The sequence below is a fragment of the Medicago truncatula genome, chromosome 7, assembly GCF_003473485.1.
Source record: "Medicago truncatula cultivar Jemalong A17 chromosome 7, MtrunA17r5.0-ANR, whole genome shotgun sequence".
Classification (NCBI taxonomy): domain Eukaryota; kingdom Viridiplantae; phylum Streptophyta; class Magnoliopsida; order Fabales; family Fabaceae; genus Medicago; species Medicago truncatula.
The window spans coordinates 37,926,958-37,945,156 of NC_053048.1; the positions used below are offsets into that span (position 1 = coordinate 37,926,958).

Here is an 18,199-nt window from a genome sequence, read left to right on the forward strand (position 1 = left end):
TCTCTACATCTATCTTATATCTGTTCATTTAGGATTAAAATGGCTTTAGGAAGACAATGAGATCTCAGACTTTCCTGAAAGCTTAGTAAGGGAGTCCTAAGTCAAATAGCCTTATTCAATTCTATGATTTTTGAGTCCTAAGCAGAAAACAACATTCAAAGAAGATAGTTTGTTAGCAGTTTAGATATAGACATGATTTATTCTTACTACATTTCCTTTACCCTTCACGGTACTGACAAAATGTGATACATTACAAGAACACATTTACATTGATCGTGTATATAATTTGATATCATCTTTTACTAGGATTTGAGTATTAAATGGAGCCATCAAAATGTGGCACATTTTATGGTTGTGCACAACATGTAGTTGTCACAGGACTCCCATTTATCAATTATTACAACACAGATACTTTAATTATCACAACTTATTACACTACAATACCGAAACAACAACAACGAAATCGATGAAATAACAAAAGCATACTAGTATAAACCAATAATAACACTTTAAATCATTTCATCTGCGTCTAACAGTAACGGGACTTCGCACAATATGTTTCCCATTTGTCCATCACAGTTCTCCAAATTCGTATTTTCCCTTCGAAGAGTAATGGGACTCCTTACAATGTGTTTTCCATTTGACCATTGCAGTTCTCCAAATTCGTATTTTCCCTGTGGAGTCACACTTGTTGCTTGCACAGTAACTTTAAATGTCTTCTTTTCACCTATTTTCTTGAATTTCAAGGAACTTGGTACAACAACAATTTTATATCCAGGCAATTGGGCTTTTGCAGTATATGTACTTCGTGGCCCAACATTGGTAACTGTACGAGTGACAGTAACAGCATTTAACCCAAGATTTGGTAATGTGATTGAAGGGTAATTCAAGTCATTTATGCTTTGAGTTCCATAACAAGTGAATGTCATGTTGAAAATAAGTGATGAGATGAGTTTTTGATTGTATCCAGCAGCACATAAGAAGTTCAAGTAATCCTTAATCCCTAGATCATAAACAAGTCCTGGATCTATTGCACTGTTGGGTTGAATATGTCCTGAACCATAAGCAAATGCATTTGCAGTTGTGTTTTCGAATGCATCTTCTATCGGCTCGTTGGTGTTATCTCTTGTGGTTGCTGCAAGGTCACATTTCTTCGTAAGTAAGTAATCATCTTAAGTATTAGACAAATACGATTTTTCTATGACCAAATCTAGTGATATATCTTATAAGTATGTGATTCCATTGGGAAAAAATTCTAGCTATATACTGAGTTCTATAACCATTTAAAGATGTTATTTATAAAATTTATTAAAATGTTACTTATCACATATAAAAGTCACTTATATTTATATAGCACATATTGAGTTCACGCAAGCGAAAGGAGTGCATCATGTAACTCATTTTTTTATGTCTCTAATTTCCTTTGATGATTAATTTGTTATATGTACTTAGTTATGATTTTAGTTATATGTATGATTAGGATTTCACTAAATTAATCATATATTATCTTGATAAATAATCATACATGAATATTAAAAATTATGAACTTCAACTTAAATCCACCATCAATTATGAATGTATATGTGACTAGCATTTGCTCCATATAGTTTGTGTGTGTGTGTGTGTGTGTGTGTTGGGTTTGAGAGAAAAAATACCAGTGGTCATGATAGCTGATTTAATAGCTGCTGGACTCCAATTAGGATGAAGTGTTTTGATAAGTCCAGCAGTGCCAGCAACATGAGGACAAGACATAGAAGTTCCTTGTTGTATATTGAATGGAAAACCTCGACGATTGTCTGTTACTAAATTAGACACACTTGCAAGCAATGAATAGGCAGCAAGTATGTTCACACCCGGCGCAGTTACATCAGGCTGAAACAAAAAACAAAAGCAATCTCCTTAATATATCAACAAAAATTAATGAGGATTATTAGATAGTAACTAACAAATTCAAGTGTAGTATAAACACCTTGAGTATATATGGTTGAACTTGATTTGGTCCTCTAGATGAGAATGAAGCCATAACTGGAGCTGGCTTTCTTCCATTCAAAGCATTTGCTGGTGACATTCTTATTGTAGCATTCGTCTTTATATCTCTGCAAAATAAAAATATATAGGATTATGTATAAATGGTACCCTTCATTTGTAACATGTAATTTAATTAATAATAGGCTGAACTGCACTTTTCGCCCCCTAAGTTTCAAAAGCTTGTTACAAGAAAGATATGTATAAGGAATTATTACTCAGGAGTTATCTCTGAACCCTTTGGCGTTGTGATTGAACGTGGATCATGATAGTTGATAGTAGACACAACATGAGGCTCAGCAAGAAGTGTTTTTCCATCAACTTCTGGTTGATTTCTCATAATCACTCCCACTGCGCCTGCAGATAAAGCTTCCTGACCTTCAGCAATTGAATTTATTTTCCCTTCTCGATCACACGCCACTACTTTACCATTCACTTTTGAAGGATCAAGCGTTCCTGGTCTACAAAATTGACTGCAAAAATATGCATATGAAAAAATTGACAATCTTAGCATCCTTTATTTTTCACAAATTTAATCTCTATGCAAATTATTTCTCACAACTATCAACTCTGTTATTGCAGTTTTGATCTCTCAAAATCGTGAGTGTTTGAAGTTTTAGTCTTCACTTTCCCAAAATTGGACGGTTTTATTTTTGCAATCAAATAGTTTTTAAAGTCGACGATTTGGAGAGATCAAAACTACATTATGAAAGTGTGGGGACCAAATTTGCAATAAAAGGAACCCCAAAAATCATAAATTTTAAAAAATAGTCAATCAAATATACAATTAACTTTTTCATCAATATACAAGAATAAAAGGTTTTGGAATTCACACTTACGCATCTACATCTGTCACATTGGCAAATTTAGCATCAGTAGAAATTATTATAAGAAAGTCTTGGTTAGGTGGCAAGTTTACAAAAAGACTGGCTCCCTAGTAAGACAAGAAAAGCATAACACAATTAATTTCAATGCTACAATAAGTATAAATTAATAACAATAACAATAATATGTAACGAATATAAACAATAAGAAGAATATGATAAAAAAAAAAACTATAAGTTAAGGATGATACCGTGAGTGTTCTGTTATTAATGGTCATGACACTGCTGAAGTCTCTGTCTAATGTACTAGCAGCAACAGTGAACACCCATGGAGCAACATTAGTAACACTTCCAGGGGTAGGTCCTTCATTTCCAGCCGATGCAACTAATAATATATTTCTAGCAAGTGCATGAAATGCACCTATTGAAATCTCATCAGTAAAAATAACTTCAGGATTTGTATTAGGTTTGCCTCCAGCCGAAACAGAAATCAAATCAGCACCGTCGTAAATTGCTTGATCAATAGCAGCTAATACATCGGCACCGAAGCAGTCTACAACATCTGTTAGAGACCAACATGCTTTGTAGGTTGCAACTCTTGATCTTGGTGAACCACCTTTTATGGTACCGTTGCCAATACCAAATATGGTTGCGTTTTGTACGAAGTTTCCACCTGCTGTTGATAGTGTGTGTGTCCCATGGCCTACAAAGTCTCGCGCTGTTTGTTGTGAACTAGGGAGTTTACCGTGAAAGGCCTCGTAAGCTTTGTTGAAAAATCTTGCTCCGATTAGCTTTCTAGGTAGTCCATTCAAATAGACAAAATGACTGTTAGAATTTATGTCATCAATGTTGTAAAACCGGACTAGACCGGTTTGTTTATTTGATTAAACCAGAAATCGGTTACTCTATTAATTGACAGATTGGTTCAACCATGGTTCACCTGTTGTTAGTTAAACTGGTTATTTTATTTTATTTTATTTTTTTGCATTCTTAAAACAATTGTTAACACTTATTTATTAGTCATCTGACTACTTCATGATAATTTCAGACGGCACCAAACCGCCAAAATCATTATAGTAATCTGATTCCTTCGTGATAATTTCTGGCGGCCCCAAACTGCCTGAGTCATTTGATTCTTCACGTTTTGAGACTCCGACCGTCGGTTTTTCCAAAAGTTTTCAATATTAACTTCAAGTAGAATTATGATTTTCAATATTACTTAAATTATATTGTGCAATATACAAAATAAATTGACAGTGAAGCAAGTTGAAAGAGAACCTGTTACATGGAACTTTCTTAGAAGTATTGAGTTTGTCAAGTTGACAAATGTTACCCCCACGCCATCTTAATGGAATTGGACCTATTCCTCTGTCGTGAAAACTCTCCGATTCCGGCCAAACACCTAATACAAACAAAACAAACAATAGGATAATTATCTTTTGAGTAATTTAGTCATCTATTCTAGGTGTTTATTTTAAGGGATTAGTCATCTATAATTAATTAAAAAAGAAATAGACCTTTAACATGAAGATTATAATATTGAATTTGAATCTGTAAATTTTATCTTCACTTTCTCATAAAATAGTTGAAATTCTTGTGACTTGTGAGCTACTTGACTTAATTATTACATCGTGTAATCCTCCCTTTTTTCAATTTCTAAATAAGGAACAAAACACGAGATATTGTGGCAAATTAAATATTTTTTTTTTCTTCATATTAATTAAGAACTCAAGGTGTCAAAAAAGAAAAGAAAAGAAAAGAAAAGGGAACTCAAGAAAACATGTTACCAATTCAAAGAAAGTATGTAGTTTTTGTCTCCATGTAGCTCATTATATCTAAGAAAAAAGGCTGATCATCCGGTTGTTCTATAACAAACATTATGTAAAATTTTTCTTTCCATATTATATCATAGTTTTTTGTCCAAGAGGTGTCTTAAAGCTTAACTCTATAACCACAATTGTTAATAAAATTTCCTCTTCACCAATTTTTTAAAAGAAGAAAAACATTATGTCAATTTTGGTAGTCTATCAAGTCACTAAGATTATACTATCTGCAAAGACTTCTATGCACAAGATAACAAGACCATAAATATTAATATTCACAAAAAAAAAAAAAAAAACCATGAATATTGAATAATCATACACAAGACCATAAATATCATATTGTTATTTATTTTTCTAGTGATAGGGATTGACTCATTTTTTTAGGGGACCAGTATTAAAGTTATCTATATTTTACTTATGTTTCATGATTGTAACATAACAACTCCAATCAAGTACAAAATAATGTAGCACTAGGATCTAGTTCAAGTGGTTGATGCGTGCGTGTATGTGTTGTAAATCTGGAATACCAAGCCTGGTTGTGCTATTAATAAAAATATCCAAACTAAGTTGCAAATGTTTTTTATATAAGAAAAGATATTAAAAGAAATGGGAACACTTATTCACAAGTATGCGTTAAACAAAAGTACACAGTTTGAATAAAAGACAAAGTGGCAGTACAAAACATAGCAGTTAATTAATGAAAATGAATGAATATTATTCTATTTTATAAGCAGAAACAAGTTGTATTTATCAGAAATAAAGAAAGACTATAAACCCCGAGTAAAAAAAGACAACACTGCATAAGACATAAATCCAAAAGTATATAAAAACAAGGGTGCTGCTAACCAGTGCCCCCGGGGCACTAGATAAGGACAATTAATATGCATTAAATAAATGAATCTCATTTAATTCATCTCAAATAAATGTAAACTATGTCAATTAATTAAAACAAAAAATAGTTGTATTTAATACTGCAAATTTTCTTTCCTTTACACAGTTAAATACCACACGAGCGCGTGCTTCTCATTCTTTTTCTTTGTGATTTTAATTTCGGAAATCATTCCCATTATATCCAACCTTCATTTCTTAATAATTTTTTTCCTGCAAACTTTACTCAAGGGATTTTTTTTTTACGTGATGTTAAAACAATAACATATAAAAACAAGAAAAAAAAGTTTGAATAATACCTAATAAATTCGGAATTCCAATAAATTGAGCGTATAAAAGAAATAGCGTAAAAAAAAAAAGGAAATTTGAATAATAACTGCGGAATAGAATTTAGTACTGATGATGACAGAGAGATAATAGATAGCAGTCATATGGTTGTGTAAACAGATGGAATGGAAAGGACGCGTCTCTATAATAATTGTTGTGCCTTTGAATATTGAAAGAGTATTGAATATAGCTTTTATTATTTTTAATTAGTTGACATATATTATACTTTAATTGAGATGAATTAAGTGAGATTCATTTATTTAATTACTATTTATTGTTCCTTATCCAGTGCCCCGGGGGCACTGGTTAGCATTGCCCTAAAAACAAATATATGCAAGGTACACAAGATGCCGTTATAATTGACATAAGAAGAGAACTAGGACAAAAAGTACACAGCTATACCATGCACCCATGTAAACAACTAATGATGTGTCATGTTGACTATGTAAAAAATTATGTTTATTTTGTCTAACAGAGAATGTTGTTCTAAATGTTGGAAATTCAGCTTTTATTGCAGTCTGTCGCCTAATTACTACCATTTGAGTTGCTTTGTGTTGGCTTTGAGGGGTGGATTTAGTCCTACATCAGATAGATAAGACTCTCGATAAGAGTTTACAAAGAGGAGGCACTCCTCACCTTATAAGCCGATTTTGTGATTTTGTAAGGATGAATTATGCCCCAAATTTCAAGACGAATATTATTTTTTTTAGGAAAACACTGAATATTGTTATTATAACTAAATAAACGATTTTTATTGGATTATAGAACATAGAATGTGGTAAAATTATAAAGGTGTGTACCTGTATCAATGTTAGCTATAATGGTATTTTCACCAAACCTTCCCTTTTGCCAAGCTGTGTTGACATCATTTGTACTTAGTCCAAGGAATTCCCAAGAACGTGTTGTGTGCAGTTTATGAGATTTGCTTAAGAACACAGATACCACCTTTGGATTTTCTGCATATGTTGGAATATTGTGTATCTAATTTAAAACCAAACATAAAATGATATGTATGATTTAATGTAAAACACTTGGCCAGTTGGGATAAACAATTTAAATAAGCATTTATAGCATGAGTGGTTGTGATGTAAGTTCTTATGTATAAGCTTATTATTATAACAAAAGATAAAATAAAGTAAAATTATTTTCAAATAGTTGTTTCCATAACTTATCTTAGAAAGGTTATGGAAATAAGCTAAAAGTGGGTTATAAATATGTCATAAGTTATTTTCATAAGCTCTCTCAAATATTTTCTTAAGTGTTTATGTCATTTAAAAACATCAAATATGCTAATTAATTAAGACAGTGGAAGCATGCTTATTATGTTTCTGACTTGCAAGTTGTGCAGCTTCTTCCTCTTCAAGTATAGCTGCAAAGCCATTAATCTGTTTATTATATGAATAAATTATTGCCTCTTCTGCCTCCTCGTGGCTGTGAATGATCAATATATATATATATTAGTTAATCGATCAATTTCCTCTATAGAAAAGCTTAAGCTGAATATTTTAATTAATAGTTTTTTATCATTAGTATATATATATACCTTCCCAAGATTGAACCCAGTAAATCATAATGAGAATATGTAGCAGTTTCAAGGTCAACAGAGGAAGGAGTTGGACCATGTACATGTGCTCCCAAGTATACAATGTAGCACTGTAAAAATAAATAGGAAACCAAAAACCAAAAGCTTATGAAATTAATGAAATCATAATCTTAATTATAAAGTATATATGCAATTAAGAAGCAAACTAGCTTACCTTTTTGCTTGCGTGAACATGATTCAGCATCAAGATGAAAATAAGAAGTGATGAGAAAAGAAGATGATGAAGAGATAAAATGGAGCGACCCATTTTTCAGTCTATGGAAAGTGTTGAGCTTAGCTTAGGGGATATATGCTAATTCATCTCCTTATGCAATGAAAGGAACAAATATTTATATGGGTTAAAAGACAGCTCAATAGTTTTTTGTTTTTTTTTGGACAGTTCAAGAGTATTTTTATTCTAAGCTTTTGGTAAGCTGAATAAGATATTATGTCATAAATTAATAAAAGAAAGATCACATCATATCATAATTCAAATAAAGATTTTGACAAACTTAGATTTGTCATCTTGGCTCCTTAAGATGAAAAAATTTGTTTTTAAATTTGCTTAAAATTTGGTGATGAAGGTTCTTCAAAAATTACGGCACGGTTAGTTGTAAACATAGCGCAGTTTGGGTGCTTGAAGATTGGTTTTGCTCGTCCAAAATCACGGCGCGATTTCATGCAATCGTGTCGTGATTGTGGATAAGGTTGGCAATGATGTTGTGTACAAGTTGAAGATCGCGATGCGATCCAAGAAAATTGCGGTGTGATATTGTCTGCGTATGGGTACTACAAAAGCCTCCGTTAATCAATTTTTTGTGAGCCTTTAAGAGAGAGAATTTTTACAAACCAGTGGATGCAACTTAAAGGCTAAGGGTTAAGTGTCTTTGTGTGAGATTCTTGGGTTGGGAAACACTTCACAAACACCTTGGATAGTGAGATTTAATTAATAGAAAGATCCAAAAGCTTTATCTCTTGTTTTCTTGTTATGATTCATTGTGAGTTTGAGTGACTTGGAAAATGAATTAAAATTAAGATTTGTTCTTTCATAGTTCGCGGGATCTAAATTCTTATAACCTCTTTGTATAACTCATCTTCATAGTAGATTATTTGAGAGTTGCTCTCTCCCCCAGCTAGCCGTAGAACATATTGATCCGAACTGGATTAACAAATATTGATGTGTTGGTTTTCTCTACTCTCTTATCTTTGTTGTTTTGGTTATTCTTGTGGTTTTACTTTACACTTAAATTTAGGTCTATTATGTTTTGTTATTTTTTGAAGCTACTTTAATTTAGTTACGATTTCCTTTTGCTCCAGACTGCTAAATTTATTGGTGTGATTTACAGTTCAAATGCACAACAATTTGGTTGGTAAAGACTATTCATCATGTGTACTACAAGTTTTCCTTTAAAGAACCACCATTAACAACAATTAATGGATGTTTAGTACCTTTCACAAAATAATGCCAAAAAATTGTGTGATACAAGAGTTAGAGCCACATTAGTACTCAAGACATGCGTTTTATTAGAAGCTACAACTTCTATCTTTTAGAAACCACGGTGAAAATAATCTTGGAACGCGAGAATTGCAAGTTAAATGTAGTTCGAAAGATACACTTATTCAAAATTTAGGAAAAAATTATGTAAAACCTCCACATCAAACAATGAAGGGAATACAAAGAGTCAAAGGACAAAACAGAATTGGACTCCTTGCCACATATTCTTAATCTGAGGTAAAGTGGAAATTTTCAAATCAATACCAACGTAAATTAGTGGAAAATTTCAAATCAATACTAACACCCTTTCATACCAGCAGCAGCAGTTTTTCTTGGTGGTGTCCGGAATTGGAACCCAGACTTTGTATATATTATGCAATATCTCTATCAACTGAGCTAAACTCACAGAATACCAGCAGCAGTTGATTACATACATTACATTCTTAAAGATAGTAGCAAATCAAATATTATTAATTTTTTCCACTTGCTCTCCCCTTCCAAAGTAGTTATATATGAAGAAAAAATTAACTTTCAAAGTCCTCCCCTTTTAATGTCTACTATTTTTTTCACTTGTTCCTTCTTTTTTTTCAAAACCCTCTCCTCCCTTCTCTTAAAAACTCGCAAACAAAGTCTAAAAGTGTGTATTATTGTGCATATTCGTATCTTTTAGAAAACCTTGTGTATGAAGGCAAGTGGTATAGTACCTACGGTGACCATAATAATTGTCGTATCTGAAAACGAGTGCTCTATTTCTTGAAATGGTACTATGATGGCTTTGTTATTTATGAACTATAAGAAAATGTATACCCAAAATCATGCATTGCGAGTGGTTTTGACAATTAAAAAAGAGAGAAAATGGTATCTTTTTTTTCAAAACCCTCTCCTCTCTTCTCTTAAAAACTCGCAAACAAAGCCTAAAAGTATGTATTATTGTGCATATTCGTATCTTTTAAAAAACCTTGTGTATGAAGGCAAGTGGTATAGTACCTACGGTGACCCTAATAATTGTCGTATCGAAAATGAGTGCTCTATTTCTTGAAATGGTACTATGATGGCTTTGTTATTTATGAACTATAAGAAAATGTATACCCAAAATCATGCATTGTGAGTGGTTTTGACAATAAAAAAAGAGAGAGAAAATGGTTTAAAGACAACTTTTACTATTAAAAAGAGAATAAGAAAAATGATAGAAGAGATACAGAATATTGATTATTTTACATTGATTATAAACTTGCGTATATGATAGTTGAAGTTGAAAAATGAAATTAAAATTTTATTTTATCCTTGTAAGTTATAGTTGGCTTGTTTTTTTATCTCTGGTGAGGCCTACGTTATCCCTTCATGAATTGGGGGTAATTGATCCCTAATGACAAGTCTAATTTGATTATAGAATGAAGAAGATGAAAATTAGATGTTTAGAATGAAGAAGATGAAAATTAGATGTTGAACGAAAGAAATGAAGAAGATTGATGTTTTTAAGATGAAAATGGTAATTGGTTGTAAGAAAAACCAAAATGATGAAGTCTACATTATCACTTGATGAATTGGGGGTAATTTACCTATAATAACAAGTAGGATTCGATTATGAAACGAAAGAGATGGAAATCACATTTTGAATGAAACAGATGTAGAAGATTGAAGTTTCTAAAGATGAAAATGGTATTTAATTGCAAGAAAATTAAAAGATAAAAGAAAAAATATACCCCTAAATCATTAAGCAGTAATCTAGAAAAAAAACACTTTCTATTGTCCACGTCATAAAAATGGATGGAAAGCTGACATCAAATATTAAAATAGTGGGAGCTTTTGAATTACAACAACATAATTTAAAAAAAAACAAAATATGAATGGACTAAGAAAAAAAAACTATATTACAAGGACAAAATGTGAATTTTACCCTAATCGTAATAATATACTAAATAATTTAAGCATGAATTTGTCCGTATTTATTAGTTTAAAAACACAGTCTCTTTTTTCTTTTGCTAAAAACCACAGTCTCTTTAAATAAATTTTTTTGTTTCTATCTCTATTGTCTTATCCACAACAACTACCTTTTATTTATCTTTTACTAAACCAACTGGGACTGTTAGTCTTCTTTTTGGTTGATAAATAAGTAGTTTGTTTTGATGTTAATCAAACGACAGCATATAATATATTAGAAACTATATCCAGTGACATATAATCGTAATAATTGGTTAACAAAGACTTTTGACCTTAAACCCTAAAAACAAGACTATAGACCTTCTGTCACAAAATGGATATTTAGCATCTTCAGAAAATTATGCCAAAACTGTATGATACTAGAGTTATTTAAAAGGGTTAAATAAATAAATAGCCTCTTCAAATATATCAACATTTGATTTTACTCCTATAAAATATTTTTTAGACTTTTGATCCCTCTAAAGTTTTTCATTTATGAAATTAGTCTCTGCTCTAGTGTAATACTCAATGTAGAGCAAGGTCTAATTTTCTAGATGAAAATTTTTAGAGGGACCAAAAACCTAAAAAATATTTTAGGAGGATTAAAATCAAATGTTTGTATATTTAAAGGGATCATTTACTTATTTAATCCTATTTAAAATTACAAGTAAAAAAAGAGTTATTCAAAATCATGTAAAAAATGATGGAAAAACTTCGCATCAGAAAATGAATGGCATAGTCTCTTCAAAAAAAAGAAAATGAATGGCATAGAAAACAGCAGCTGATTACATTACATGCTTAAAGTTAGTAGTAAATGAAATGTTATTAGCCCTTGATTTTAAAGTGTATTATGGCCCCCTTTGTTTCCTTAAAAAATCACTTTTTTTCTTTTTATGTGTTTGTTTAGGATATTTAGAATAATCATTTTATCAAAAAAATCTATCTTGATCTATTTTGAATTTTAACATGAACATATGTTACATAGTGCATGTTAAAACTCAAAATAGATTTTTATGGGTAGTAGACAAACGAAAATAATTTCAAATTATTTTTAAAATCTTTAAAATAAAATCTATAGATTATTTTAACATAAAATCTATTTTTTTAAAGCTGAAACAAACGCATCCTATACTTCTTCGCCTAAATTTCATTTTTTATAATAAATATGAGTTCTCACCGAGACTCTAAATATGTGTATGAGTTTACTTATTGGTATTTTTTTTTTCCTTTCAAAATAAGGGTACGAATCAAAATCCTAGAGTATCCTTGCTCTACATTGAGTATTACTTGTAATATAAAAAGGGGGCCAATCATCATCTTCATCCTTGCTCTACATTGAGCAAGTATATTGATTTTTATGGCCGCCCAATCATCATCTTCATCTTTGCTCAACTTTGGTGTAGTTTTGGGTCGCAAACTTGTAACTACAAATAAAAATTCAAAACCCTTCAATTGATGCATGTGCACATAAAGATGATTAACGAGGTACATGAATTAAGATATGGGGATGAAAATTCCTTTCGCATTTGATGGAAATGTCGAATTCTCAAGTACAGATCAGGTGCTATATAAAATGGAAGCAGCATCTCTAAAACATTACTATTTTTCAATAATGATTATCAATTAGTAACCGCCCTCGCATAAAGCAAAAATTCAAAGTTGATCTCATAGGGAAAGGTGACTAAAGGTGCTGATTCACTCAATTGCAAAGCCTATAGTTAAGTGAAAACATGAACTAAGAAGTAGGAATTATTACACTCACGCTGCATCAAGGTGGCAAAAAAATAAAAATCAATACACATGCTCCACGGTAATTAATTACCACTGGAGCATTTTTTATTTTTTTTTTGTATTTTTTTTTTTTATATTTGAAACGGCAATTAACTACCGTTGCATAAATTCAGCAGTAGTTAACTACGGCTCGAAGATAAAAACGTCATTTTTATATGTCAATATGACGTTTTGAACGTCATTTATTAGGTGAGTTTAATTTGTTGATAAGCCTTTTGTGCATCACATGTTAATACACCTCCTTGGACTTCTTGGATTTGTGTGTATCACGTGTTGTTGTTGAAGCAATTCAACGTGTTGAAAATGTGTTTGGAAGTAAATTTGGAGGACTGTTACTAGTTTGAATTTGTGGCTTTATGTATTCATTTCATCCACTCAGTGCGAAGCTAACAATATTTTTATGAGGTGGCTACGTAAAATTTTGTTTGAAAAAATTGACAATAAATTTAATCAATAAGAAAAAAAATTCACAACAACTATTACTTATATAAAATGTACTTCATAAAATACACTTAAAACAGCAATAACGGATTATACCGAAAAAACAACAACGGATTATACCAAAAGAGTTTTAACATAACAAAGGATTGTACCTAAAAAGCAACAACGAAGGAAATAAAAATTAATAGTAGTTATTTATGAAAGTCGAACTCGACGATCTTTCAAAGACTCAAATTCATCGATAATTGTCTATGATCTAAACTGACTTTCCAATGTTCTTTTCGGTGTAAATAAAGTGTGGTTTCGTTTCGTTTGCCTAATTCATTTATTAATAATTAATAATAATATTTTAATTTTAATATAACAATAATAAAGGGTGTTTGTTCAGCGATGTGTTATATGTTTGGAAGAATAATAACCGATTAAAAATTCAGGGGTAACTGATATATGTCTTGACGAATAGTAACCAATTAAAAATTGAATTAGGAATAATTAAGTATATATTATTAGGGATAGTTAAATATAAAAATATACCTCCTCTTTCAATAACCTTTTCTTTTTTGGGGTAGCCATAGCTACCCCTTTGTCATACAAGCATTCGCCCCTGCATCCACTCAATGGTCGATAATTGTTCGGTTTGTTAACTCGGAGGCCTTCATTTAACTCATAAATCGATTGTTAACTCATAAATTCAAATGAGTTTACATTTTTAGGTGTCAAAATCATGTTAAATCGGAGGTAAAATAGTTTTTTGTTCAAATCAGAATGTTTGACGAGTTTGAGTGAGTTAACACGTGGTAAACTTGATAAACTTGGGTAAAATCGTCCGAGTTTACAACTTAATACTTAATCTAGTTGTGGGCCATTTTTTCTAGGGCTGATTTCTGTTAAAATCATATTCCTTTTTTTAAGCTCAGGAGCCCAAAGCGTGTATACTGCCTTTACCGTTAACACTTGCTTGCCTTGTCTTACATTTCTTTCTTCTGAAACCTTCTTAAACGAACAACACAACACACCATTTTTACGATTGAGCGAGTTGATTTTGCATTTTGATGGTTAGTTGAGGATAACACTTTCTTATGGTGGTTGGGTACACTTTGCCTTTATTATAACTAAGTCATATTTTACACAATTGAACTATATATTTACAATACTTATATTAGCTTACATATGTGATGTATATAATAAATTTTATATAATTTTCATTTTATATTAACTCCTACGAATTTACGAATCGATTTTACCTAAATAAAACGAGTTGAGGTAAACTCTCGAATTTAAAACCTTGATTCAACGTATTGGAAATGTGATTGGAAGTAAAATTGGAGGATTGCTTCTAGTTTGCATTCGTGGCTTCAAGTATCCCTTCCATACACTCATTGGTCAATAATTGTTCGGTTTAACCAATTGTTGGTTTGATTCCACTCTTTGGTCTTTGGTTGCTTCCTTTTATTTGATTCTCCATATGTTGACTCTTCTTTCTTTGATTGGTTCTCTCTATTGATATATTCATTGTTTGTTTGATTGTCTTCTCCTCCCTTTTGTTCTTCTCTATAATTTTGCTCCCTCCTTTGATTCTTCTGATTGATTGTTTCTCGCATCTTGATTCTTCTGATCGATTGTTTCTTCCTGTTTTGATTCTTCTGATTGATTGTTTCATCCTTATTTGGATTCTTTTGATTGATTGCTTCTCCTCCGTTCAGGGATGGATCTGGACTTCTAACATCAGCAGGGCTATATTTTTTTCAAATGATTAAATAATAAATTTTTTAATAAGAAGCTATATTAAACTTTGTGACCATAAACATAAGGTTTTGACATCCTCGAGCTTTTAAAATGAAGCATTTTCATCCAAGTCAACAACTTAACGGCTTCATCAGCATTATCATTTAAACTGAGACTTACAACAGAGGTAACGTTGGAATAGATTATCAACTAAAAGGACCTCTTTGAAACTTTTGAAACTTAAAGGACTAACTTGGAAATTCTGTCAAACTAAAAGGACCTAATTGAAACTTTCAAAAATTAAAGGATTAACTTATATCAAACTAAAAGGACCAAAAGTGGTATTTGGTTTATTTTGTTTGGCAAATTCATAATGCTTCTTATTGATGCATGAAGAGTTATACGATTTATAGTTATACGGATCGACCAATAAATCATCTGATCCACCAATAAACCTAATATTTTGGCTGAGTTGATTATTAGTATGTGACCTTTAACGAGTTAACGAGTAATATGTATATACTATAATTGACAGCTCTTCTTTTTATCTTTTACTAGCGTTAAGACAGACACTTATGTGACTGTCTTTCTGCTTTTCTATTGAGCTTAAATATATTCTTATTTCATCGTATTTGGTTATAATTTCTTTACGAACATACCACAGTCGATTAAAAATTTAACTTATCTAACTAAAAAAACCGGTTAACTTATTGTTTCTATTGTAGTGGAATTGCTCCTATATTATAATGAGATTTAACTGATTTTTTTTAATTAAATATTTTAATAATATTATACACAAAATAAAATTGTAATCTATACTATATACAAAGAAAACAATCCGTTTAAGCTCTTTTGGGCTAACTTTTTTTTTCTCCAAAAATGCCCTCAATTTGGAATACAAATAACACATGTAACAAATAGATAAGATAAAAAAATGTAACAAACACGATATGAATATATATATATATATATATATATATATATATATATATATATGTCTGGGTTTTTTTCCTTTATCATTTAAAAAGTGTAACGAATTAAATGAATATATTTATACTTATTTTTTTAGTTTAAAAGTGTTATACTTGAAAGCAACAAACATTTATATTTTTAGTTTTAATTAAAATCAAAATTTCATAAATAAAAATACCGTTAATAATTTTCAAACGTTAGCGTAATAAAAAGAGTAAAAAGACGGGCACATAGTGCCCGTCTTTTTGCTAGTTAGAATTGCTTAATTAAATGATATAATTGAAAGATAAAAAGTCATCTCAAACTCACTTATCCCCTTTATGTACACTAGCGGAAAGACGGACACTCACGTGTCTGTCTTTCCATTCTTTTTATTATACTAACGTGAGTAAATTATCAACAATATTTTATAGAAAAAAATTGCGTGGAAACTACAAACGATATTTTATATAAAAAAAAATTATAGAGCTTGAAATTATAAATATAAATATTTATAACTTTTTTTTTTTAATCAAAACCAGGTAGAAGCAAGATGCCTCTACCCTAAGTATATAACTTTCAAATGTAACAAACTCAATAAATGATATTTATTTTTTTAATGACAACAATAATATAAAAAATATGACAAATTTTTTTATCTTTTTTAATAACACCAACGGTATAACATTATTATAAGAAAATTTGTTTATAGGTATAATTAGAATCGCAAAAAACTTAATTTGACAAATCGTGGCATTCTATATGTGGAGGAGCGGTTATGTGTTGCTGGATGTGGGATTGTCGAAGATGTTACTCATTTGTTTTTGTCTTGTGCAACTTTTGGTGCATTATGGCCGATGGTGCGGCATTGGTTAGGAGTGGTAGGTGTCGACTCTCAATCAACTTCAGATCACTTTGTGCAATTTATACATTATGCAGGTTGTTCGAGTGGGCGACGGTCTTTCTTCCACTTGATTTGGTTGCTTTGTGTTTCGGTGTTGTGGAATGAAAGGAATGATAGGCTTTTTAGAAATAGACAAAGTACTGTGCCTCAATTGCTAGATAAAGTGAAGTTAACTTCGTTGTGGTGGCTAAAGGTTAGTAATGTTGTATTTAGTTTTGGCACTCATCAGTGGTGGTCGAGCCCACTTTTATGTCTGGGTATTGATTGATTTGTTTGTAATTTTTGTTTAGACTCTGACATTTTTTGTGATTGTTAGGCACATCTTGTGCGGTAACAATTGCGGTGTCCGTATTAATAATATCTCATTTTTGCCTGTTCAAAAAAAAAAAAAAAGAATCGCAAAAAACTTGACCCAAAATCCCCTATTATATATATATATATATATACAATCCAAATTAATAATAGATGTCAACACTGGGACCTCTTATCCTAATTTTTAATAAGGCTTTATTAAAAAATTAATAATTTGGTCTATTAAAAAAATTGGCAGGCATCTTTCTTGATAAATCTAGTGACAGTTTTATAATCACGAGGCAGGCATATTTTCCAACAAATAACATATTCTTTTTTTTTGAAAGAAACAAATAACATATTCTAACAGAGTCAATTAAACTACGTTAATGTAAGAGGAATACGAATAAGAAGAAACAAACAAAAATAGCAGTCACTGGATTATTTATTGTTCGTTTGATAAGAGTAGTTAGATGACCAATTTTCCCAAAAATAAGTTAGATGATTAATGTACAAAAAAAACGATTTTTAATCTAATATTTTTGTTGGGGAGTTTGGAGAGAGGGGAAGGAAAGACTTTAGAGGAGAGAAATATGAAAAAAAATTGATAAATCTTTCACATTTTTTTAAATTAATGCTTATATATTTATAATTTTAAAATTATTATAACAATATATATATATATATATATATATATATATATATATATATATATATATATATATATATATATATATATATATATATATAGGATATGATCAAATGACACCAAGATGTCAAATTAAATTTGACACCAAATCCTAGCCATTAATACAGTTTTAATCTAACGGCTCCCATAAACTCATTAAATACTCACATGCTTGATCAAGTGACCCACCTTTTATTTTTAGAAATAATTATTCTTTCTTCTTTTGGTTAATTCATTTCCAAAAATTCTCCAATTCTATTTTTTTTTTTTGAAGGATTCTACATATTTATTCTTAGGACTCTCATGCACATGAGTTACCCCTATTTCATTACTCCAAAATCTAATTGCCGTAATTTTTTTGAGGTTGTGTTTCTCTAAATCAATCACGTATGTTGTTATGTTATGTACCTTATTTTTCTTATTATATACTAGTAATGATTCTTTTTTAATTGGTCCAAGATGACATTACCAATACATGTTGTGCTTCTTCTCACATACCTCTTTCTCTCTTTATCGCTTTGGTG

The 18,199-nt window shown here is 30.6% G+C and overlaps 1 protein-coding gene across 1 annotated transcript; it reads right to left on the bottom strand.

Annotated features, from left to right (window-relative positions):
* Nucleotides 1–187: 187 nt before the first annotated feature.
* Nucleotides 188–7,802, bottom strand: LOC25499965 (subtilisin-like protease Glyma18g48580). Its single transcript, XM_013593945.3, has 11 exons — nt 7,645–7,802; nt 7,431–7,540; nt 7,221–7,318; nt 6,688–6,843; nt 4,128–4,251; nt 3,101–3,644; nt 2,865–2,959; nt 2,244–2,498; nt 1,970–2,096; nt 1,656–1,872; nt 188–1,135 (listed from the first exon to the last, which is right to left on the bottom strand). Exons 1-11 carry the CDS (start codon nt 7,735–7,737, stop codon nt 510–512), a joined length of 2,445 nt encoding a protein of 814 aa, XP_013449399.1. The 5' UTR covers nt 7,738–7,802; the 3' UTR covers nt 188–509.
* Between the last annotated feature and the right edge of the window lie 10,397 nt (nt 7,803–18,199).

Excerpts from the sequence above, each read along its gene's own strand:
- LOC25499965 (XM_013593945.3), bottom strand. The coding sequence starts at position 7,737 with ATGGGTCGCTCCATTTTATCTCTTCATCATCTTCTTTTCTCATCACTT. Across the intron at positions 7,319-7,430 it reads CTGGGTTCAATCTTGGGAAG|CCACGAGGAGGCAGAAGAGG; the intron begins GTATATATATAT and ends GATCATTCACAG. Across the intron at positions 2,499-2,864 it reads AATGTGACAGATGTAGATGC|TCAATTTTGTAGACCAGGAA; the intron begins GTAAGTGTGAAT and ends ATATTTTTGCAG.